Here is a 25,347-nt window from a genome sequence, read left to right as displayed (position 1 = left end):
AATGACGGAAGGTGGGTTTTGTATTTTAGCGGAAGTTGTAAGTGACGCTCCGTGCATGTAGTCCATTGTTAAGTCCTTCGTGTTTTCTGTGGCATTTGTATGTTAACTAACTTAAAACTAAAGGACTACGCGGTTGTACTTTCTCTCTCTCTCTCTCTCTCTCTCTCTGGTCTGCTAGTATGAAATGTTGTGTACGTTTGTTTTAGACCTTTATGTTGAAAATCAAACGACGGAAACTGTCTTTGTGGTGTAGGTTGCGGAGACTTGACAGGAGTGGCAGCAGCAGCAGCAGCAGCAGCGTGCTGTCCTGGCGGCGCGACAGTAAACAGCCCGAGTGTGTGGAGCGACATTCTCTGTAGGACAAATATAGGAACGAGTTGAGGTCGATCTGCGTGCGAACTTCCAGCTGGTGCGAGCGAAGTCTTTCGCGTCGTCTGCCGTTTTCTTTTCGTTTCGTTTTCCGTGTGTGTTTCTCTTTCTTCTGCTTTTGTTTAAACATGGATCACCATCGCTGTCAACACACGCGAGATTCAGCTACAAAATAAGTTTGCTGCTTCCGAAAAGTTTGTGCGTAAACACCGGGACAGCTTCAGTGCGCGTGCAGACGCAGGACAGTCCGGTAAACGGAAGCACGGCGGCGGGAACTGTCGCCTCTTTGTCCTCCGTCCGTCACCTGCTGGGTTTCTCAAGGTTAGTGTTATGTGTTGTTTGTTTGTTCATTAGAATATCGATCGAGTCTTGTTGTTGTTGTTTTACGCACTTTTCCTCACTCACGTCTTCATCATCATCATCGTCACGTCGTCACTCGTTCACGTGACGGTCGCAGTTTGTCGGTGTTTTGAATGACATGATTCAGTTTCCTCCATTATCATGTTGTCCTTTGAGGAGTCTTTGTCTCCAGTTGTGACATGTTTGTGAGTCGTCACGTGTGTTCACAATATTCACCACACATTTTCTAATCTGTGGATTCACGTCTTCATGTGTTTGCTCCACAACGACCTTTAAAAATGGCCCCAAACCAACATGTTTTGCAGTTGTGATGATATTTGTTTGTCATATGGAGGATGAGACAGGATGAGACAACATGAGACAGGATCTGTCTGTCATGACTTTTCCTGGTTTTAAATTGATAATCATCAATATTTATTATTGAAAACATTTGTGAAACACACACCATATTGTAAATGGAAGATTATATGTGTTGATTACATGGAATTGACAAAATGTTATTATTTATTATTATTATTATTATTATTTATTATACTAGTTCTTTAATTGAACCTAAATATCCTTCATTTAACACTTTAAAGAAATAAAGCAGGTTTTATCTGAAATGAAAGCAAATGTATTCTATGATTATGGGATACAGATCACACACAGTAGATATGTTAGAACTTATTGTCACTCTCCTTTGAGACACACAAACATCATGAGTCCAGAGAAGATCTCATATATCAGCATGTAGGCTAAATATTTTCAGATATTATTTAACAGACATATCCGCCCTGCATTCATGGAGCTAGGTGACCAGAACATATAGTTTTAGAGCTGCAACTAACGATTATTTTCATAATCCATTAATCGTTGGCTCCAGAAAATCTCAGAAAACCTTAACAAATGTTGTTCAGTGTTCGTCAAACCTGGAAATGATGATGTTCTCAAATGTTTTGTCTTGTCCACAAACCAAAATGATAAATGATGTAATGATTTCTTTGTTATCCAGACCAAAACCAATGAAGAAAATACTCACATTTAAGAAGCTTAAACAATCAGAAATCTTGTTTTAATCATGAAAAAAGCTTTGACAATGAATCGATTATCAAAATAGTTGTCAATTCATTTAGTAATTGATTAATTGCTTCAGCTCTAGATTTCACAAAACAATCCACTTGTTGATCTGAGTCATGAACCAACACAACTGAGGAGAAAGTGGGACATTACTCATGTGTTTACAGAATAAAATATCAAAATAAACAACAACAGCGACGCCATGTATCAACATCAGTAGTTTGAAATAATTCAGTCTATAGGTGAAAGTTTATTAATGTAACATACCACACATCCTATTACATAATCATTTCCCTCAACAAGAAAGTTGTTCACTAAACCATTTGAATGGATTGAGAACATACACAAGTTCAAAGTCTAGAAAATGTCGACTATTTTCACCTCGATGACTAAATGGAAAACATAACATGAATAAATAAGGAAAAGGAACGCTTGTGACTCAGCACCGTGACGTCCACTCTGTTCTCTTATGATGTCATCAAGAGTATTTTAAAAAGAAGCCTTTTCATCGTCTCAATAAAATCAATGAACCTCATGTTATCACCACATCTGCTTAAGCAACAGGGGAAAAGCCCGAGTGCATGTGTCGCGTCCACAGTTATTTCCTCTGTGTGCTCATGTTCATCACAGCTTCAGCTCCTCCGTGAGTTCATTCACAGACAGTGAAGATAGACGAAGCAGCTGAAGTTCTTTCTGCTCCCACAGGAAGAGAACATGGACGTGGAGCTGGGTGGATTCCTCAGCCAGAACTCCACGTACGATTATGACGACGACTACGAGTATGAAGAGGAGCGTGAGTGGCGCGGCGGTGAGGCGGTGCTGGTCCCGCTCCTGTACGCCGCGGGGTTGATCGCGGGTCTGTTGGGGAACGTGCTGCTGCTGGTTGTTCTGACACTGAAGAGGCGACGGTGGCGCGCGGCCGACACCTTCATCCTCCACCTGAGTGCGGCAGACATCCTGCTGCTGGCGACGCTGCCCCTCTGGGCCACACAGGCCGCCCGGCCGCACGGATGGTGCTTCGGGAATGTTCTCTGCAAGATCAGTGGAGCTGTTTTTCATGTAAGTAGCACATAGTGATGGATGGACGCAAAGTGAAAGGAAAACCTTTCCACTCCCAGTTTGTGCAAGAATCTTGGCAGTTATACAGATTCCTGTTATTGAGCAAGTGTGTTCTCCTCATTCTCCCCACATTCCTCCATTTCAGGGAAATGTAGTGAGAGGGAGGAGACAAGTGAAAGTGTGATAAACGCCAATTTACTGCACAGTCAAAGTGACTGTAGCAGCTCATTCTTAAGGAATAGAAGGAAGTGGTGAAATAAATGCAGCGAGACAGGTCACTGGAGGTTTCTGTCTTCTGTGAGACAGCGTTTGAAGGGATAGTTGGAGGTGTTTAGTTGTAGTGTGTGAGTCGAAGTCGCCACTTTCTGCCATGTAACACAAAGGCAGACCTAATAAAACCTCAGACGACGACTGAAGTTTGTAATGACATTACATGACATTACATGTATCTGTGCACTGTGCACTAAAACCACTGCTTTCCTATGGACTTTGGTGTGGGAGAGTGGGCGGTTTCTAAAAGAGGCACAAACTAGCTGCAGTGTGGATTCTATCATGTTTTCACTGAGAGTGACCGACACAGTTCTCTTTTTGTCTTAGATGAACTTCTACTGTGGGATCTTTCTGCTGGCTGGCGTCAGTGTGGACCGCTGCCTGTCCGTCGTCCACTCTACGCAGCTGCACTTGCTCAAGAGACCTCTGTCGGTTCATGCGAGCTGCGTGTGTGTGTGGTGCGTCTCCCTGCTCCTCACCATCCCCGACTGGGTTTTTCTAATTGCTGAAACGGGTGCTTCACGGGAGAAAACACTGTGTGATTACAACTACTCTGGGTCGGGGACAGACTGGCAGCTGTTGTCGCGTTTGTGTCACCTGTCGCTGGGCTTCCTGCTGCCTGTGACCGCCCTGACCGCCTGCTGCTCTCGTATCCTGCTGCGGCTGCAGCGGAGATCAGAAGGTCTCCTGAAGCAGAGCGCCGTGGCGGTCATCGTGCCTCTGGTGGCGGTCTTCCTCCTCTGCTGGATGCCCTACAACATCACGCTCATCGTAGACACGTTCAGCTACACGTGGAAAGAGCCTCACGGTGCAGAGACTGAGATCAGCTCCCTGAAGAGAGCCCTGATGGTCACATCCGGTCTGGGCTGCGTCCACGCCTGCGTCAGGCCTCTGCTCTACCTCGGCCTGTGTGGAAACTTCAGGAAGCAAACACTGGCCCTGCTGAGGTGTGCTCCAGTTGAATTCAGGGGTTCGCTGTGGGATTTGGGTGTGGCTGAGGAAGTCCTGCCTGAGCAGAGTCATGAGCAGGAGAAGCTGAAGCCCATGAGGAGCGTGGAGTGTCCACTCAGTGCTGATCAACACACCCAAAAAAGTCCTGCTGAGATCTGACCGATGTCCCACGCCTGCAGGAGCTCCGTGTGACATGAGTCATTATGACGAATAGGTACTGTATATATTCACATTGCACTTTGTTAGGGCTGCAACTAACGTCCGTTTAAGTTTTATGCTTCCAAAAAATGGAGAAAAATATTGATCAGTGTTTCCATCGTCTTCATGTTATTCAACAACATCCTACATTTACACTTAAAAAGCTAAAAAATAAGAAAGAAAATGTGTTTTAATCAAAGATGAAAAAACCCTCAAACCCATCGACTGAGAGGAAAAACCCTCGATGGAGGACTTGCTGTGCTTTCTTGGGAAAGTCTCATGTTTATTTTAAGTCTGTCATTTGTTTCTTATTCAGATGTAGAAATATATATTTTTTTATGGTGTGTAATTATGTTTATGAAACAGATGCTTTTATATTGTGTCAGTGAAACAATCATCACAAAGCTAACGCCACAGTTATTCAAATTCTAAGGAATATAAGCTCTTATCTCTAGTATTATTGTTCCTGTGTCCTTGCATCAAACCACGCGGCACTCAGTCATCAAGTCATCAAGTGTTTGTCTCACATGTTCTCTGCCGCACAGAAGAATGTGTGGATTCCACAATTGCAACACGAGCGCGTGGATTCCACAGCTCGGGGAACTTCCCTCAGCGAATCCCACGGCCTTTTCAACCTCAACTTGACTTTATTTCTAATAGTCTGTGAAAGGCAGGAAATCACTTACAAGGAAATACACAAGTGGACAAAAGAGACCAAATAAACAGCAGCAAATACTGCGAATAAAACGCTAAATACATGAAATAATAAGTAAGAGAGGTCGTTTGTTAAGTATAAAGTATAAAGGAGTTAGTCTGTGTGAATTCACAAGAGATGAATGTGAGACAGTTCCACACCTCAGCCTGAAACTCACTGTTGTAACAGTGATGTCATCAGTCAGGTGACAGAGGGAAGACAGGAGGAGGGAGAAAGACAAAGAAAGCTGCAGTGTTTACTCTCGTTCACAGGGAGCGAGAGAACAGTGGCGTGCTCTGTGTCTGTGAACGCAGTCAAGTGTCAATAAAGGGAAAAAAACCCCTGAGATAATCGTCATGTGGACTTCACAAATACTGTGAAATAAAGTGAGCTTTACACTTCCACTGCCTGTGTGTGTTTCAATGCTCTTCACCTTCTGAAAAATGCACTCTGTTACGAGAAAAGCCTTGCGTCACATGGACATGTTACTTCCTGTGTGGGTTAGAGGTCGTCTGTAGAGACGAACAGCTGATTATGACTTTTCTTAAAGGCCGTGTGGAAGTCAAACGAGCTGGGACTCTTAAGGGCATCTCGTCTGTAAATGATATTCACAATGATTTCTCACTGAATTCCAAAGTGAAAGTGCTCGTTTTAATGTGGAACGACAAACATGTATCCATGATGCATAATAATAATAATATTAATAATAAATCTAATACAGATCAATGCAATGTGTACGTTATTAAACATTTATTTAAAAATATCTAAAGGTGAGGAAATGAGGTAGGGTGAGGCTGCAGCACCACTGGCGACAGAAAGATGGAGACAGAGAGCAGCACAGTAGCTGAACCTGTTGTGTGTTTGTGGACATCATGAAAATGAATTCAGCACAAAGTTCGGAAGATTTAGATCACGGCTAAAATGTTGAAGGAACATTATGGGATGCCGTTTGTAAAGCGGCTCACGCTGAAAATAACAGCAACATTTTGTCACATTTAGCTTCAAACAATGTTTAAAAAACTGGTATGAATTTTTCAGGGTCACTTTTTTGCACATTTACAACAATATTTGTCAACATAGAGATATTTTAAATAGATAAATCCAAATATTAAATGTTAAATCTAAATGTTAAATATTAAATCTAAACCTAAATGTTAAATCTAAATGTTTAATGTTAAATCTAAATGTTTTGGGTGAAACTAATATGCAAATTCAAAATGCTGGTAACCGGACGTACCAAAATAAAAGCCCTAGGAGGTCAGTGTGTGTTTATAGTGTCAAATAATGAATAAAAACCATCTCATGTGGGGAAATGGACTCTTGGACATGGATTATTGTGATAATAACTACCTACAATAATAAACACACTTGGAGAAACTGTATTTGAAGAGTATTTTGAAGAGTTTTTAGTGTCACTTTTATGAAGGGTGCAAAGTGAGTCTCAGGGGGCTCACTTTGACTGAGCTGTCATGTTCGCTTGCATAAAGGCCAGCAAGAGTCTATCCAGCACCCTTCAAGTCCTGCACCCTTGTGTTTGATCAGGTGATCGTATTAAAAGCTGTAACGGGAGCATGTGAGCATCTGCTATTAATATGATTAACAAACCATGGCCGTGCTAAGCTTTTGGGGGCTCTAATAATTGGTCATAGGTGGCTCTGCTGATGTGCTTGAATAATGTGTGAATGGCACAGCTTTGTGTATGAAGTACTGACTGTGGTGCTAATGATTTAGCATCTCTCTGAGCACATCATCATCATTCAGCTCATTCAGTAACAGACTGGACACAATTGTATAGCGCCAAATCATAACATACATTATCTCAAGGCAGTGAACATAGACAACATCATGGAGAGACACAACCGTTCACACCATGGGCAAGCACCAGGAATCGAACTCTCTGAAGAAGAAACCTCTGACAGAACCAGACTCACAGATATGCAGCATCTGCCTCGACCGGTTGGGGTGAAAGGAAAAATGGGGGACAGTGGAGAGTTGGGGGAGAGAAAGAACAAGCGGGAGATGAGGTAGAGACAGAAGAAAGAGACCAGGAGCAGATACACAACAACTGTATCAAGTTCTGAGTGTAGACAGGACAGTGAGAGTTAGTGATGACATGTTTTTAGAACTACAATGTCATTTATATAAGCAGCAGCAGAAATTGTTGATAAAAGTATGTTGATATCGACAAGCATCGTTACTTTTGCAACTGCACTTCACACCTTTGTTTCAGTATGACTGATTTATAAAAAACACATGGTGTGTGCAAAATAACATGTAGAGCGTTTTTATCAGTTGGATTTGCTAACAATTACTAGCCGGAGATATGTTTGTGTTCTTGTCATTTTTCCTCTAATTACTTCTCAGGAACACGGTCAACTTGGAGGTGATGTTACTCCCAGTTGTAACAGTTAGCATCGTGTTTTTGTAACATGAGTGACATGTTTTTTGTAATGTTAGTATCATGTTTTTGTAACATTAGTGACATGTTTTTTGTAATGTTAGCATCATGTTTTTGTAACATTAGTGACGTGTTTTTTGTTATGTTAGCATCATGTTTTTTAACATTGGTGATGTGTTTTTGTAATATTAGTAAAGTGTTTTTGTAAAATAGTGACATGTTTTTTGTAATGTTAGTATCATGTTTTTGTAACATTAGTGACGTGTTTTTTGTAATGTTAGTATCATGTTTTTGTAACATTACTGATGTTTTTTTGTAATGTTAGCGAACATGTTTTGTAACATTAGTGACTTGCCTTTTGGTAATGTTAAAGCATCATGTTTTTGAAACATTAGTGACGTGAAAGCTTTTGTAATGTTACATCTTGTTTTGTAACATTAAAAGATCGTGGTTTTTTGTAAATGTTAGCATCATGTTTTTGTAACATTAGTGACATGTTTTTGTTATGTTAGCATCATGTTTTTGTAACATTAGTGACATGTTTTTTGTTATGTTAGCATCATGTTTTTGTAACATTAGTGACGTGTTTTTTGTTATGTTAGCATCATGTTTTTTAACATTGGTGATGTGTTTTTGTAATATTAGTAAAGTGTTTTTGTAAAATAGTGACATGTTTTTTGTAATGTTAGCATCATGTTTTTGTAACATTAGTGAGGTTTTTTGTAATGTTAGCATCATGTTTTTGTAACATTGGTGACCTTTTTTGTAATGTTAGCAACATGTTTTTGTAACATTGGTGCGGTTTTTTGTTATGTTAGCAACATGTTTTGTAACATTAGTGACATGTTTTTGTTATGTTAGCATCATGTTTTTGTAACATTGGTGACCTTTTTTGTAATGTTAGCGACATGTTTTTGTAACATTAGTGACATGTTTTTGTAACACTGATGACATGTTATTGTTATGTTAGCATCATGTTTTTGTAACATTGGTGACCTTTTGTAATGTTAGCAACATGTTTTTGTAACATTAGTGACGTGTTTTTTGTTATGTTAGCAACATGTTTTTGTAACATTAGTGACATGTTTTTGTAACATTGGTGACCTTTTTTGTAATGTTAGCAACATGTTTTGTAACATTGGTGACGTGTTTTTTGTAATGTTAGCAACATGTTTTTGTAACATTAGTGACATGTTTTTGTAATGTTAGCATCATGTTTTTGTAACATTAGTAACGTGTCTTTTGTAATCGTTTTATAACATGATTTTTGACATTTTAATACAAGTGAGTTGTTTTCTTTACAATGTGTAGTTTGATTTCACCAAAGAAAGTGTATGAGTGCATTTAAAGCCGAGATCTTTTAATGGCACGATCACTGTTGCAGTCTTATATCAGCTCCGTGACTTAACTCCAACACCTATTATGATGAGTAGATTTGCCTCCCATGCAAAATTGGTTTTGGTGAAATTGGAGACATCTACAAGTCACAACCTGATTGCTCGTGTGTGTTTCCTGTCCCTTTAACCACATGTGTCTAGAATGTGTGGTTGCTTTGTAGCACAGTTTCAATTTCCTGTCAGTGTGAGATAAAATGTGTTTCCACTGAAATCGCATTATGTGGGTTCATAGTTTTTTTTCTATAATCCCCAATCCTAACTTTATAACACATAGAAACTATCAGGAAATCTCAAATTAATATCATAGTACTGAAAATAGAAAAAGATGTTTGGATGAATGGTTTAGGTTTTTGTAACATTAGTGACATGTTTTTTGTAATGTTAGCATCATATTTTTGTAACATTAGTGACGTGTTTTTTTGTTATGTTAGCATCATGTTTTTGTAACATTGGTGACCTTTTTTTGTAATGTTAGCAACATGTTTTTGTAGCATTAGTGACATGTTTTTTTATGTTAGCATCATGTTTTTGTAACATTGGTGACCTTTTTTGTAATGTTAGCAACATGTTTTTTTATGTTAGCATCATGTTTTTGTAACATTGGTGACCTTTTTGTAATTTTAGCAACATGTTTTTTTATGTTAGCATCATGTTTTTGTAACATTGGTGACCTTTTTTGTAATGTTAGCATCATGTTTTTGTAACATTGGTGACCTTTTTTGTATTACATTACATTACATGTCATTTAGCAGACGCTTTTATCCAAAGCGACTTACAAAAGTGCATTTAAACATTTGGGTACATATAAGAGCTAGAAGTAAGTAAGAGCTTCAAGTAGAACAAACTATTAAGTGCTAGTCATAAGTGCGATGTACAAGTTTTTTTTTTTTGTTTGTTTTTTCGTCTTAGTCGAGGTAGAGTCGGAAGAAATGTGTTTTTAGTCGGCGTCGGAAGATGTGGAGGCTTTCAGCTGTCCGGATGTCGATGGGGAGGTCGTTCCACCATTTGGGAGCGAGGACAGTGAACAGTCTCGAGTTCTGCGAGTGCCTCTGCGATCCTCTCAGTGAGGGGGCAGCGAGCCGGTTTGTCGATGCAGAGCGGAGTGGGCGGGCTGGGGTGTAGGTTTTGATCATGTCCTGGATGTAGGCTGGACCGGATCCGTTTGTAGCATGGAACGCAAGCACTAGAGTCTTGAAGCGGATGCGAGCAGCTACCGGAAGCCAGTGAAGGGAGCGGAGGAGGGGTGTAGTGTGGGAGAATTTTGGTAAGTTGAAGACCAGTCGAGCTGCTGCATTCTGGATGAGTTGCAGAGGTCGTATGGCGCATGCAGGAAGACCAGCCAGGAGGGAGTTGCAGTAATCCAAGCGTGAGATGACAAGAGCCTGGACCAGAACCTGTGCCGCCTTCTGGGTTAGAAGAGGCCGAATCCTTCGGATGTTGTGCAACATGTATCTGCAAGATCTAGCTGTTGCAGCAATGTTGGCAGTGAGGGAGAGATGGTCGTCAAGTGTCACACCCAGGTTCCTTGCGGTGTGAGAAGGAGTTACCACAGAGTTGTCGAGGGTGATGGTTAGATCTGTGGTGGGAGAGCCCTTTCCTGGGAGAAAAAGAAATTCAATCTTGTCAAGATTGAGTTTCAGGTGATGGTCAGACATCCACTGAGAGATGTCAGTCAGACAAGCGGTGATCCGTTCTGCTACCTGTGTGTCGGAGCTGGGAAAAGAGAGAATGAGTTGGGTGTCATCGGCGTAGCTGTGATAGGAAAAACCATGAGAGCGAATAACCGAACCAAGAGAGTTGGTGTATAGAGAGAAGAGGAGAGGGCCCAAGACAGAACCCTGAGGGACCCCAGTAGCTAGAGGACAGGGTTCCGACACGGATCCTCTCCAGGTTACTCTGTATGTTCGGTTTTGAAGATAGGACGAGAGTAGGGTAAGTGCAGAGCCTGAGACACCTAGTTCTTGAAGGGAGGAAGTCAGGATCTGGTGGTTAACTGTGTCAAACGCTGCAGAAAGGTCCAAGAGGATGAGCACAGAGGAGAGAGAGGCAGCCCTGGCAGTGTGGAGTTGCTCAGTGACAGCAAGAAGTGCAGTTTCGGTCGAGTGACCTGCTTTAAAACCAGACTGAAGAGGATCAAGAAGGTTGTTCCGGTGAAGGTAGGAGGAAAGTTGATTAAAGATAGCGCGCTCCAGAGTTTTGGAGAGAAAAGGAAGAAGAGAGACAGGTCTGTAGTTATTTACTTCAGACGGGTCAAGGGTGGGTTTTTTAAAGAGGGGGGTCACTCTGGCCTCTTTAAGAGAGTCCAGAAAGCAACCAGATGACAGAGATGTGTTAATGAGGTGGGTGAGGAAAGGAAGAAGATCAGAAGCAATTGACTGAAGAAGGTGAGAGGGGATAGGGTCAAGGGGGCAGGAGGTGGGGCGGGCAGAGGTTATTAGGGAAAGAACTTGATCCTGAGATAGAGGGGAGAAAGAGGATAGAGAAGGAGCTGAATGTGTGGTTGGTAGAGTGGTGAGATCAGGAGGTGGGGTTGAGAAAGAAGAGCGAATGTCATCTACCTTTTTTGTGAAGTAGTTGACAAAGTGAATTGGTAGAAGGGAGGAAGGAGGAGGGGGGTGGGGGGATCAAGGAGGTTAGAGAAGATAGAGAAAAGTTTTTTGGGGTTAGAGAAAGAGGATTGAATTTTAGTCTGATAGAAAGATCGTTTGGCTGCAGAGATAGAGGCAGTGAAGGTGGAGAGGAGAGAGTGATAGGAAAGCAGGTCATCAGGGTGTTTTGATTTCCTCCATTTTCTTTCTGCTGCCCGTATCGTGGCTCTCTCAGCACGCACTGAGTCCGACAACCACGGGGCTGGGGAGGACTTACGAACCCGCCGGGAAGTAAGAGGACAGAGAGAGTCAAGAGAGGAGGACAGAGTAGAGAGGAAGGTGTCTGTGGCAGAGTTGGGATGCATGAGGGAGAAGGAGTCAGCTGAAGGAAGTGCTGATAGAACAGTTGAGGAGAGAGAGGAGGGAGAGAGAGAGCGAATGTTGCGACGGACAAGTGCAATATCTGATGAGATGAGATCATCAGATTGGGAGAGTGGGAGAGAGTAGGAAATGAAGAAATGATCAGAGACATGAAGTGGGGTTACCTTGAGGTCGGAGGTGGAGCAGTTTCTGGTAAAGATGAGGTCAAGGTGGTTGCCAGCTCTGTGTGTTGGTGGAGAAGGAGCAAGTGAGAGAGAAAGAGATGAAAGAAGGAGAAGTAGATCAGATGACTTCTCTGACTGGATGTTGAAGTCACCAAGAAGAACAAGTGGTGGACCATTTTCTGGGATGTTTGAGAGGAGGACATCAAGTTCCTCCAAGAAGTGTCCCAATGGGCCTGGTGGACGGTAGATGACAACAATGATGAGTTTTACTGGGTGAGTTATAGTTACAGCATGAAATTCAAATGACTGTGAAGAGAAGTGAGGCAGTGGGAAAAGAGTGAAAGTCCAGTTGGGGTTGATAAGCAGACCTGTCCCGCCACCTCTTCCAGTGGATCTGGGTGTGTGGGAGAAGGAGTGGGCAGAGGAGAGAGCCGCAGGGGTGGCTGAGTTGGAGGGTGTTATCCAAGTCTCTGTGAGAGCAAGGAAGTCCAGACATTGCTCAGTAGCAAAGCCAGAGATGAACTCAGTCTTGCGGGTAGCTGACTGGCAGTTCCACAGGCCCCCTGCAACAAGGTGTTGGATGTGTGTGGAGCGGGTGGGATAGATAAGTGAGGAAAGGTTACGGTGGTGCTGTGAATGATTGTGAGGTTTGTAATATCTATGAGAAGAGACATGAACAGGAATGGAAAAAACGCACATATGTGAAGAGTAGTAGGTAACAGTTGTAGATACAGGTACTTAGCCTCATTAGCCTCCTTGTTAGACTCCGGTTTAGACTCCTTTGTCTTTGTCTTCCTGAGTCTTGACTCCGGTTTAGACTCCTTTGTCTTTGTCTTCCTGAGTCTTCGTCTGAAGAGTCTGCCGCTGAAGCTGCCGCTTCAAAGTAAGTGCTGCTTTTTAAAAGACACCTGATTAGGTGCTGATTAATTGCAGCTGAGTGGCCACTCCCTCTAGCCAATGACACTTCAGTGAAGCTGATTAGAGGCTGATTGGTTACAGCTGTGTTGGCCACTCCCCTGTAGCCAGTGAAACTTCTCACCTGGTGATGGTGATGGCTCAATAGAAACTAGGTCAAAACAGCAACAATAACAACTTTGTCTTTGACCTAGCAGACAAAATAATTTTGTCTGCTAAACAAAACATTACATAATTTTTGTAATGTTAGCAACATGTTTTTTTATGTTAGCATCATGTTTTTGTAACATTGGTGACCTTTTTTGTAATGTTAGCATCATGTTTTTGTAACATTGGTGACCTTTTTTGTAATGTTAGCAACATGTTTTTGTAACATTAGTGACATGTTTTTGTTATGTTAGCATCATGTTTTTGTAACATTGGTGACCTTTTTTTTGTAATGTTAGCAACATGTTTTTGTAACATTAGTGACATGCTTTTGTAATGTTAGCATCATGTTTTTGTAACATTAGTAACGTGTCTTTTGTAATCGTTTTATAACATGATTTTTGACATTTTAATACAAGTGAGTTGTTTTCTTTACAATGTGTAGTTTGATTTCACCAAAGAAAGTGTATGAGTGCATTTAAAGCCGAGATCTTTTAATGGCACGATCACTGTTGCAGTCTTATATCAGCTCCGTGACTTAACTCCAACACCTATTATGATGAGTAGATTTGCCTCCCATGCAAAATTGGTTTTGGTGAAATTGGAGACATCTACAAGTCACAACCTGATTGCTCGTGTGTGTTTCCTGTCCCTTTAACCACATGTGTCTAGAATGTGTGGTTGCTTTGTAGCACAGTTTCAATTTCCTGTCAGTGTGAGATAAAATGTGTTTCCACTGAAATCGCATTATGTGGGTTCATAGTTTTTTTTCTATAATCCCCAATCCTAACTTTATAACACATAGAAACTATCAGGAAATCTCAAATTAATATTACAGTACTGAAAATAGAAAAAGATGTTTGGATGAATAGTTTAGGTTTTTGTAACATTAGTGACATGTTTTTGTTACATTGGTGACATGTTTTTTGTAATGTTAGCAACATGTTTTTGTAACATTGGTGACCTTTTTTTGTAATGTTAGCAACATGTTTTTGTAACATTGGTGACCTTTTTTTGTAATGTTAGCAACATGTTTTTGTAACATTGGTGACCTTTTTTGTAATGTTAGCAACATGTTTTTGTAGCATTAGTGACATGTTTTTTTATGTTAGCATCATGTTTTTGTAACATTGGTGACCTTTTTTTGTTATGTTAGCATGATGTTTTTGTAACATTGGTGACCTTTTTTTGTTATGTTAGCATCATATTTTTGTAACATTAGTGACGTGTTTTTTGTAATGTTAGCAACATGTTCTTGTAACATTGGTGACCTTTTTGTAATGTTAGCAACATGTTTTTGTAGCATTAGTGACATGTTTTTTTATGTTAGCATCATGTTTTTGTAACATTGGTGACCTTTTTTTGTTATGTTAGCATGATGTTTTTGTAACATTAGTGACGTGTTTTTTGTAATGTTAGCAACATGTTTTTGTAACATTGGTGACCTTTTTTGTAATGTTAGCAACATGTTTTTGTAGCATTAGTGACATGTTTTTTTTATGTTAGCATCATGTTTTTGTAACATTGGTGACCTTTTTTTGTAATGTTAGCAACATGTTTTTGTAACATTAGTAACGTGTCTTTTGTAATCGTTTCATAACATGACTTTGTCGTATTATTTTGTGACATTTTAGTCATTTTAGGTGAGTTGTTTTCTTTACAATGTGTAGTTTGATTTCACCAAAGAAAGTGTATGAGTGCATTTAAAGCTGAGATCTTTTAATGGCACGATCACTGTTGCAGTCTTATATCAGCTCCGTGACTTAACTTCACAGAATTGGTTTTGGTGAACTTGGAGACATCTACAAGTCACAACCTGATTGCTCATGTGTGTTTCCTGTCCCTTTAACCACATGTGTCTAGAATGTGTGGTTGCTTTGTAGCACAGTTTCAATTTCCAGTCAGTGTGAGATAAAATGCGTTTCCACTGAAATCGCTTTATGTGGGTTCATAGTTTTTTCTATAATCCCTAATCTTAACTTTATAACACATAGAAACTAAAATCTCAAATTAATATCATAGTACTGAAAATAGAAAAAGATGTTTGGATGAATAGTTTAGGTGTGTCCAAACCTTATTATCATTCTTCCGCATTCCCAGATGTAAAGTTCTGTGTGGATGAACAACAATAAAAATCTCTAAATGAAGTCCATATGTGTGTGTATGAGTTGGATTATTATGTGGAGCAAATACAAAACACTTGTAACACTGATTTCTAGATGGTAGTATTCCTCTGGCTGTGAGTTACATTAAAATATCCAACTTTTTTTCATTCAACTGCACATCTCCCCCAATATACCCCCCATAAATACAGACTGGTAGGAATCAAACTCCCATTAGTTTCTTTCAGTTTCACGCAGTGTAAATGCCTTCCCTTGTCTCGCAAAGGATCACCACCAAAATTTCGTAATTTCTCCCCCAGAAATGATCAGTCAAATATGTTTACTTTTTTGCTCACAGACAAACATGCCCAAAAACATAACCTCCATGGCAGCGGCAATTGTCATATTTCATAAAGATATAAGATATTGCACGAGAGGTATCAGAAATGAATATGAATGTCATTACTATATCCTAGGAAGTCAAAACAATGAAGTCATAAACCTTGACTCCTTGCTTATTCTGTAAAGTTTACATCCACAAAGACATAGGTCATTAAAACCTATAGATCTGTCCTGGTGACAAAGGTCAGCACAGAGTGAACCCTGCAAACAGGACATTCTCAGGGTTCTGCTGTCAATGGGCCTTTGAACTTCATTTTTGGCATTAAAAAAAGCATTTTCATTCAAAGGAAGGTTATGTGATCTTCCAGATGCTGTTCCAACGCCTTCTAATGTCTTGATGTTTGGTCAAGAACATATCAAAACCAGTCACTTAGGCTAACGTGTGATATGTGTGTCTGACTGCAGTGACTGTGGCGCTACAGTGCCACCATCTGGGGTCAGCTGGAGTCGTATCTCCACATGAGAAAATAAGACAATTCTATGTTCAATACTGATCAATAGATTTCCTCTGTATTTAGCGTTCTTAGTTAGGAAGTCTGATATTGTGTTGATCTGAGAAACACACGTGTTTATGATTCAGAAAATAACATTTTATTCCATATTTGATTATTCCTTACACAACAACACAATGAAATATGCAGTTTAAAAAAAATGAGTGAGTATAAAACATATGTAAAAGTAAAGCTTTGATATTCACAGTAGCCTATAGTATGTGGAGCTGACAGAGGAAGTGTGTAAGCGCAGGTGCATGAGCTCAGTTTCAGAGGGAGATCATGTGATCATAATAATGTCGCGGTTTCACGAAAACACTATACAACATGTGAGCGGTATATAAAACACATGTATGCTCAGCTGCTCATGTCTCGGTCCTTATGTACACATTATCAGGGTTATCAAAGGCACAGTAGGCAGCATTTGTTTTTGTTTCTTGTCATGCACTGGCCAGAAGCAACGATTTCTCACTGGCAGTTCACCCAGATTTTTATGTTTATGTATCTTTGAGCAATGGATTACACAGGTCTGGGTACCCATAGACCTCCTTGCATTACCTCAAAAGTTTCCATGGTTACTGTGGCCTTTTCTGACCAGAAAATGCTCCTGTGACATCTGTCACCTGTTGAGGTGACGTTTTTGGTTCTTTCACTCATTAGTCATTGAGTTACTGTTTTATTTTGGTATTCACTTTGTTTTCTCATGTCAGATACTTTACTTGGCCTGATTTCTAACCCCACCCTTATTGTTTGCACCCGTAGCTTGTGAGCCCCAACCTTGAGTATAATGTATATTCTGCCCCGTGTCATTTGATCATCTACCTGTTTGTCTACCAGCATTTTCCCCCCTTGAGTCATTTTCTAGCATATGATATGTGTGCCTGTTTCTGACTTTCAGTTTGAAAGGGTTCTAAGTGGACATGAGCTTGAAGTGAGCAAATATACTTCAAATTATACCTCAAATATGACCCTGATGGGGTCCACATGGACACGCTGGCTGGAGAGAAACCTAAATAAAGGAAACAGTCAAAAAGAATTAGACGCAATGCAATAAAACACATGTCAGTATCAACAAGGAGATTCAGAGATGGAGAGATCGCACTGGCTCCACATGAGGGTCGCCAGTCCATTGAAGGACCAACGTGTGGTGATGAACAGCCATTCACGATCACATACACAACTATGGGAAGTGTCCAAATAACCTCTGCAGGTTTTTGGGCTGTGGGAGGAGAGAAGCACTCTGGGTCATCTGTCACTTATAAAACAAGTGCACATGTCTGCACTAATCTGATGAGAGGAGCTCAGGTCAGAGGGCATTGATCCTAAAACAGGTCAAACTAAACAATCAACTATTTTTCCAGCCTCCTGCAGCTGGAGTGTGTTCACGTGTTTAACCTCTGGTACTCAGATAGCGATGGAGTTGGAGGTGTCAGCAGACTCAGACCATAAGGAGCTCCTCCTGCTGCTGACGACAGATTTCAGTGTGGCACTCGTCTTTATCTTGCAGCCCAGAGACCTGAGGATGTCGAGGAGCTGACGCCGGAACTTCACTCCCACAAATGCATACAGGATGGGGTTGAGGCTGCAGTGGAGGTACCCTATGGTGGAGGTGATGGTTTTGGCTTTATCCAGAGTTGTCCTGACGTCACAGCTGTCGGTGTTGTTGCTGGTGTGAAGAGTGTCCACCAAGAGAGTGATGTTGTACGGCGTCCAGCAGAGGAAGAAAACCACCACCACTGACAAAATCACCCTGAACGCTTTCTGCTTCTGGAGGCCTTGGTTGCCACAGCGCAGCCGGCGCAGAATGCAGGAGTAGCAGAAGATCAGGATAGCTGAAGGGACCAGGAAGCCCACAATGTGGTAGAGCAAGCGCGAGGCCAGTCGCCACTCACCAACCGACTGAGAAGAAAACTTGAGGTAGTTGCGAATGCACTCGGTTTTTTCTCGTCTCCCGTCTCTCTCGTCTTCCAGGAAGATCCAGTCGGGGATGGAGAGGATCAGTGAGAAGAGCCACACTGAGAAGCAGCTGGCCTGGACAACCCAAGGGTTTCTACGTGAGTACATCTGCGTGGCATGGACAATGGACAGGTAGCGGTCCAGACTGATGCAAGCCAGCAGGAAAATACCACAGTAGAAGTTGATCTGAGAGGGAGAGAGAGAAGTGAAGTTTAAAATAATTGCAACATGTTCACATCAGAAAACATATTTGTGTTTTTCTTACCGTAAAAAGGGCCCCAGTGATCTTGCACAGAGGAGTACCAAAGGTCCAGCCTTCCCGTTGAGCAGCCTCTGCGGCCCAGAGGGGTAGGGTCACCAGCAGCAGGATGTCGGCCACACCCAGGTGGAGGATGAAAGTGTCCGTCACGCTCCAACACTTCCTGCTCTGGGCCAGAACTCCCAGCAGCACTCCATTTCCCAGGATGCCCACCACAAACGCCACAGAGTACAGAACTGGGATGAACACCGCCTCGAAATGCATGGCCTCCTCCTGGTCACACACGTCACCGCCTTCACAGCAGCTGCCATTATAATCCGTATCATTGTAAAGGCTGTCATAGGCCTCCCAAAATGGTTGATCGTCGTCCACTGTGATCCTGGCACCTGTCTTCATCAACGTGCTCTGCAGAGAAAGAAGTCTGCAGTCAGTCAGTTTGGTTTCCAACCACGTGGTGGTGCCATCTATCAATCTAGCTTTCAAGATTACATGTGAGATTACATTGGAATGAGCCGTTTATTCAAAATATTTGGTGATATTTTGATGGCTGCACGTTGACACTATACTTACACTTACTCTGTGGGACACTGACATTAAAAGACTGGAATCACAAACGTTCTACAGTAAAACACACATGCTCAGTCTCAAAGCAGCAATAATGACTGTAGCTGTGCCTCATCATTGCTTATTCTGACACTTCATACACTGAAAGTCAAGATTCACTTGAAAAAAAGTCTAATAAATGTATAGATAACAGTTTCTGACAACTGTTTCATACGTGATGACTCACATACTAGCTTTTATCAAGATATTTAAATGATGTGGAGTTTGAGCAGGTACTTTTGAGAAATGAGAAATGTACAAAATAATATCAAGCTCAACTGTTTGCTTCTAATTTACAGTCAATCTTAAATACTACACTCATTCTTCACTCTAGTCTGAATGGTTTATGCTGATGAGCAATGATAAGTGTGTGTTAGTCATTGACAGAGACGTGTGCATCACCACGTAATATATAAAACCATGTCACATTACAATAGAGCACAGTCACGGTCCATGCGTTAAAAACCCTGTTGCTCTGCGCGTAGATGAGGAAGAGAGATTAATGCACATGTTCAAGAAGAGGAAACAAGTTATTTCCCATTTAGCGGAAAGAAAAGATACTTACAGGGAACCGAAATAAAAATGGCAACGTTCAAATTTGATGATTTTATCAATATGATATACAATGCGGTTCCATCACTGTGCCATTCATGTGTTATCTGTAGTCTGCAGAATAGACAGCTCCATCATTATAACCAGAGGCTGTCCACACACACACACACACAAGTGAGGACACTCATAGACATAGTGCATTCCCTAACCCTAACCATCACAATTAAATACCTAACCCTAAACTTAAATCTAATTCTAACCCTGACACTAAAAAACAAGTCCTAAACCTCCAAAAACCTTTAAAGTTGTGAGGACCAGACAAAATATCCTCACTTTCCCAAAGTGTCCTCCCATCCTATAGTTTATATACACACAAACACACACTGTCTATATGTCTTCATATATAATGATAGTATTCATACTCTGAAGGGTAAAGAACACATTTTGTTGTACAAGCAAAGTTGTTTCCTTTATAGTAAGAGATTACATCTGCAGTCTGTGTGTGTGTGTGTGTGTGTGTGTGTGTGTGTGTGTGTGTGTGTGTGTGTGTGATGCACATATGCTAATTAGATTCCTTAATAATCGTCAGAATCAGAATACATGAGTGGAAACTAGAGGTAAAGATACAGATATAAAATAATATAAAATAAAACAGTAAAATAGGCAAAAAAATTTGAATGAAATTAAATATACAACAATAGACAATATGGAAATATATACAATATACAGTGAAACAGTTAACATAATAGAGTAAAGAACAATACACACATGTGGATTTCAAAACCTTCTCAAACCTTTTTAATCTAAAAAACAAAACAAAAAATGAAACACAATGACTTACCCAGTTAAAATTCTGTGCCATTATATTGTGTTCAGAGAGCAGGTTCATAAGACTACACTATAGAATTCTGTGTTTCCAGAAACAATGTCAGTGCTTCACAAAGGAAGCCCAACTCAAAGCCCGCCCCCCACCACTGACATGATAATGAAGCAGCACATGCACATGCGTTTGATGATTACTGTTGCAGTCATTGCTATTCTTTAACAAAAAGAAGAAGAAAGAAGGTCAAGTTTAAAATAAGATTTCAATTTCAAGCACTTTTCACGCAGATTTTGTAAATATACAGCGTGATGTGTGTGCTGAGCGTTCAGTGCAAACAGAACTTCATCAAGCCACTAGATGAACACAAATGAAATGTATGTATGTTTGGTGAACCACGGCCTTAGATCAGTGGGATGTTGAACTTATTTATTTGAATTTCCATAAGTGGGTTCACGTTCCAAGAAAACTGATGCGTGTCATTTCTTTGAACTCGCACATTTAATCCAACATTGCTTCATATGGTCTGTTTCTGATCCAGTGGAAACCAAATACAGATCGCTCCCACTTCAAACAGTTGTTATTGTCAGTGTGATTAAAAAAAAGAAGATATGAGTTTGATGACGGTGAACGCCACACTGTTTTAGAGCCTGCTGAGCAACTACATTACATTTAAACAAAAGACCACCATCAGAATATGCAGCGTTACCTGTTTTAAAATAGTGAAATGAATGATGTGATTATAAAAAACATTTTTTATTCCAAAAGCAGATTTGGGGATAGATTTGCTCTTCCTGACACCACTCTCACGTTTGCGTAGCACAGGCACAAGGAATGCACTGGCCCTCCCACGGCTGGGTTCGTTTATTATCTTTGATTATGAATGTATGATACAATAAAAGTAATAATAGTAATTGTACATCAAATGTGTCCATTTGTGTGTAACAAGAGAACAGTGGAAACTATACGACTGACCGAGAGAGGAAATGAAAGTCGAACCAGAATGAAAGACAAATTTGAGGCAGAACTTTGTGAATGAACCTTCTGCTGCTGCTTAATCAGTTTAATCAACACTTATAATGCTATAATAATGCTACAACATCGTGTGTATCAGTGTTGAAATCTCTTGTTAAATCATGTTCCTGGTTGCAGTCCTCTTCTCTGAAACCTCACCTTTTTTTTCTCAGTATTGCTCATGTGTTTGCAGGGTACAGGAACCCTGGTATGCAAACCAAACACCTGCCCCACGGTCTCATGCAGAGTGCGGAGGTTAACACCTTTTTTTTTTTCCTTCCCTGTTGTGTTTTGCAGACTTTGTTTTTCTAGTTTTTCCATCCTGATGTCGTGTGCAGACATCTCACAGCATGACGGTGAAACGACCAAATTATGATTTACACAGAACAGAAACGTTGTTCACGTCTGACCTTTTGCTTTTTAAGCTGTTTTCAGAAGAGTTGTTGGTGAATTGAGTAATGTTCAGACAAAAAGCCTCAGTGTGGTTTCAGACATGTAGTGTGTTAGGTTTCACTTTGATAACCACAGGTATCTTCATATTTTAGTCAGACAGCAGCTTTTTTCAGCCAAAAGACTTGTGTTAATAATTGAAATAAAGAAGAAGAGTGAGATGAGATTATAGTGTGTTGTGTGTTAAGAATGTGAGTTTGCCCTTAAATTTAGATTTTGCTTAAAAGCAAATTGTGAAACCATGATTATATATCACTTGGGGAACTGAAAGAAGAAGAAACACACACACACACACACACATCCATGTGCTTGTTTTGTTTTGATTCTTAAATCATGGTTGTCACATTGTAAAGTTTGAATAGCAACCGTTGTTTTCCCTCTGCCGTTTCTATTTAGGGGAGAAAGTCGTATTTTTAGTCGGTCGTCATGACTCATCAGGATGAGACAGGGATGCTGACTATTCACCGACGACACGGATGGAACAAAAGATTTTGGACACTTCACGAAAGGCTCGCGTAACAGAAAATAAAATCTGTGTCAGTCTGTGATTTCTGAAGAATGTGTTTGCTGCTTTTTACATCACAAAGGTAACAAAAGAACACACTTGAACACGTACTGAAGGAGGCAGCAGTGGATCAACAGCTCCAGTGCTGTGATGGAAAATCATTGGTTTCCTCCTGAAACCCAGGATGTGCTGCACTGACGACAGGTGGTTTCTCATCAGCTTGTCTTTAGCTTTAGCATTTGTGCATAGAAACAGGCTGAGGTTAGACAAACACTGTAAACGTCACAGTGTGACAGTCACATCAAGCTGGCACATTGATTAAAGGTAAATGCTTGTAACTGCAATGGAAACAGATTCAGTTGGCATAAACACTGTCCTTGTCAGCACCAGTAGTCGTCATGGAGACCGTATGAGGCTTTAGGGCTAAGATCTGAATTGTAGTTAGGTTAATAAGGAATGAGTGTGGCCCTGCCAGTCAGGAAGCTGGCAACCTACTTGGGGGGGCACTCTTGCCCACCCCCTACGCCCCCCCCCACCGCAGATGATACATCTAAACACACACATCTAGGACACCGGGGGGTGTGTGGCTGAGATGATGGGGAGTCGTGGGGTGGGACCATCACATGATGGGGCCACTCTCCGTTCCCCCGATGATCTGCCACCCTTCCCCAAATTTTATCGCATGTTAGACATTAGGGCCTGGTGGGCGAGAGACACGTCGACGGCCCCACTGTCTGCCAACAGTGGGACGCCCGTGCCACATCTCCCTCCGCCATTTTAACTACACCCCAGATACCAACATACATCGTATCACACACCACACACATGCACACACCTCCAAATCAATCACCGGTGGGCTGGGGGGGGGGGGGTGGTCGTGGGTGCACTCCTGAGCGCTCGATTCCTGCCCACCCCCTGGCCGTGTTGGGACTGGCGGTCTGGGTGGGGGCAGCAGTGGTGGCCATGAGGCGTCGCTGGACGCGGGGTCCCCTGCGCTCGGTCTGGGGGGTGTCTGGGAGGCATGTTGTGGCTCATCATGACGCACCTCCCTGAAGGTACTGTGGTGGGCGGCAGTCTGCCTACCCGGCGGGGGTCGTCGGCGGGCGCAGATGCTCCTGGATGTTGGGGGACCCCTCTCCGGGGCACCGCGGGGTTGGGCGCGGCGGGTCCTTGGACCATTGGCCCTGCCTCTACCTGGGGGTCTGGACCGGCTCGGGAGTCTGCCTCTCTTCTGTCTCTGGGGGCCCCCTTGGCTGGTGGCCCTACGTGGGCCTCCGCCTGTCCCTCCCTGGGCTGGGGGGCGGTGGGGGTGACGGTGGTTGGTATCTGGCCGTGCCTCCCTGGTGGGCGGTCTGGGGGGGCTCTGCTCCCCCCGGTGGTGGGCTGGCCCTGCCCTTGGGCGCTGGCGGGCTCTGGGTGCGGAGACCCTGGGCCTCTGCGGCCTGCCTGGGTGTGGGGTGGTTCGGCCTCTATCCGTGGTCTTGTCGCCGTCGGCCCCCTCGGGTCGACCTTGGGTGGGGGGGGCTTTCCCCCCGCATTCCTCCGACGGGCCCCCTGCGGGGCGGATGCGTTGCTATCCTGGGAGTGGTGGCCGTCGCTGGGGACGGGCCGGACATTGGCACGGTCCCCCACCCCAATTCCAATCATACCTAATGACAACTCCTGCACATATACAGTGATATGCACGATCACACACACACACACACACACTAACACGCTAAGATAAATTAAATTTAACTGATATAACTGCTGTAAGCCCGGACAAACTCTCTTGATGTGGTCGTTAACAATTACTATATAAACTGTATCTGAAAGTATGTTCTGTATATGCTAAATAATTTCAACTGTTTAATGTTATTAACCTGTTACTAACACACTAATGTCACCCTTAAGTTGCCTAGGTTCTGTCTTATCAGGTATGTTCTGTCTACTTTATATCATTTCAATTTAATGGTACTAACCCATGTATTATACTGTTGTCCACCTTGCTCTCCCTCTCTCTCACTCTCGATCTCCTTCTCTCTTCTTTTTTCTCCCTCTCTCTCTCGCTCTCTCTCTCTCTCTCACTCCCCCTCCCTTCCTCCTCCCCGCTCACTCCCCATCCCCTTGTCAGTCCACTCCCTGTCCCCCTGTCCGGTCCGGCTGCCCGCAACACATAATCATAAAACGAATAAATAAAAATACTGCAGTTATGAGTATCCCAGACTCGTCCTGCACATATCAAATCTGTCCGACACCAAAAGGCATGCAGTCAATCATATTACATGCCCTGGGTACTAGACAGGACAGGTTAAAAAAAAAAATAAGGAATGAGTGTGCATGGGAAGGCAGGTCTCCTCCAGCATCACCCTGAGCATCGGTGCACCACAGGGCTGTGTGTTGAGCCCGACCTCTTCTCCCTCTCCACACTCTCCACTGCAAACCCACCCGTCGTGGTAGGCAGGATCACGAGCAACAACGAGGCCGCCTACAGGACTGAGGTAGAGAACCTGGTGAGCTGGAGCCGAGAGAACAACCTGATCCTCAACGCAGCCAAAACAAAAGAGATGATCCTAGACTTCAGGAGGAGACCAAAGCCCTTCGTCCATCAGCCCATCACCATTAATGGCGAGACAGTGGAGGCTGTGCAGAACATCAGGTACCTCAGCCACGACCTGACCTGGACCGTCAACACCAAGGTCTTCAAAGGCTTCACTTCCTGCGAAGGTGCTTGAAGAGGGCACGACTCCCACAACAGCTGCTGGTGAGCTTCTACAGGTCAGCCAGCGAGTCACTTCTCCCATACTGCATCACAGCGTGGTACTCTGGCTGCACCCCAGAGAACAGGAAAGCTCTCACCGCTGAGAGCTCCCCAGACTCGAGGACATCTACCAAACCCGCTGCATCCGGAGGGTCAAGGGCATCATTAAAGCCTCCTAAACCCCCCCTGCCCTCAGGAACATGTGACAGGACACTGAGGGCCCGCATGACAACACTGAACAACAGCTTCTACCGCAGAGCTGTAACACTACTGAAAACTACCCCCCTCATTTACCTCATCAAGCTTTACCTCCTTATCCATCTATGGAAATCAAACAGTTCTCTGTGTACGACGGGTGGTGTATTTGACTGGTGGTGTATTTGACTGGTGGTGTATTTGACTGGTGGTGTATTTGCTCAGGTCTACACTTCAGTTCATTGAAAACATTTCCCCCATCAGAGTTGGAATTTTTCTTCAGATTTGACAGCACCCACCACATAAAG

The 25,347-nt window shown here is 42.5% G+C and overlaps 3 protein-coding genes across 3 annotated transcripts; 1 reads left to right on the top strand and 2 right to left on the bottom strand.

Annotated features, from left to right (window-relative positions):
- Positions 1–34: 34 nt before the first annotated feature.
- On the top strand, positions 35–5,361 carry LOC122775303 (C-X-C chemokine receptor type 3-like). Its single transcript, XM_044035163.1, has 3 exons — positions 35–690; positions 2,494–2,847; positions 3,445–5,361. Exons 2-3 carry the CDS (start codon positions 2,503–2,505, stop codon positions 4,225–4,227), a joined length of 1,128 nt encoding a protein of 375 aa, XP_043891098.1. The 5' UTR covers positions 35–690; positions 2,494–2,502; the 3' UTR covers positions 4,228–5,361.
- A 10,700-nt stretch (positions 5,362–16,061) lies between these two features.
- Positions 16,062–20,272, bottom strand: cxcr3.1 (chemokine (C-X-C motif) receptor 3, tandem duplicate 1). The gene is made up of 3 exons (XM_044033365.1): positions 20,157–20,272; positions 18,167–18,565; positions 16,062–18,087 (listed from the first exon to the last, which is right to left on the bottom strand). The coding sequence occupies exons 1-3, from the start codon at positions 20,202–20,204 to the stop codon at positions 17,350–17,352; spliced, it is 1,185 nt and encodes a 394-aa protein (XP_043889300.1). The 5' UTR covers positions 20,205–20,272; the 3' UTR covers positions 16,062–17,349.
- A 2,678-nt stretch (positions 20,273–22,950) lies between these two features.
- On the bottom strand, positions 22,951–23,751 carry LOC122774718 (proline-rich protein 2-like). The gene has a single exon (XM_044034196.1). It carries the CDS (start codon positions 23,749–23,751, stop codon positions 22,951–22,953), a length of 801 nt encoding a protein of 266 aa, XP_043890131.1.
- Between the last annotated feature and the right edge of the window lie 1,596 nt (positions 23,752–25,347).

The sequence above is a fragment of the Solea senegalensis genome, linkage group LG9 (genome assembly GCF_019176455.1).
Source record: "Solea senegalensis isolate Sse05_10M linkage group LG9, IFAPA_SoseM_1, whole genome shotgun sequence".
Lineage (NCBI taxonomy): Eukaryota > Metazoa > Chordata > Actinopteri > Pleuronectiformes > Soleidae > Solea > Solea senegalensis.
Note: the sequence above shows the minus strand (reverse complement) of the source record. Positions and strands in the feature narration are given on the sequence as shown.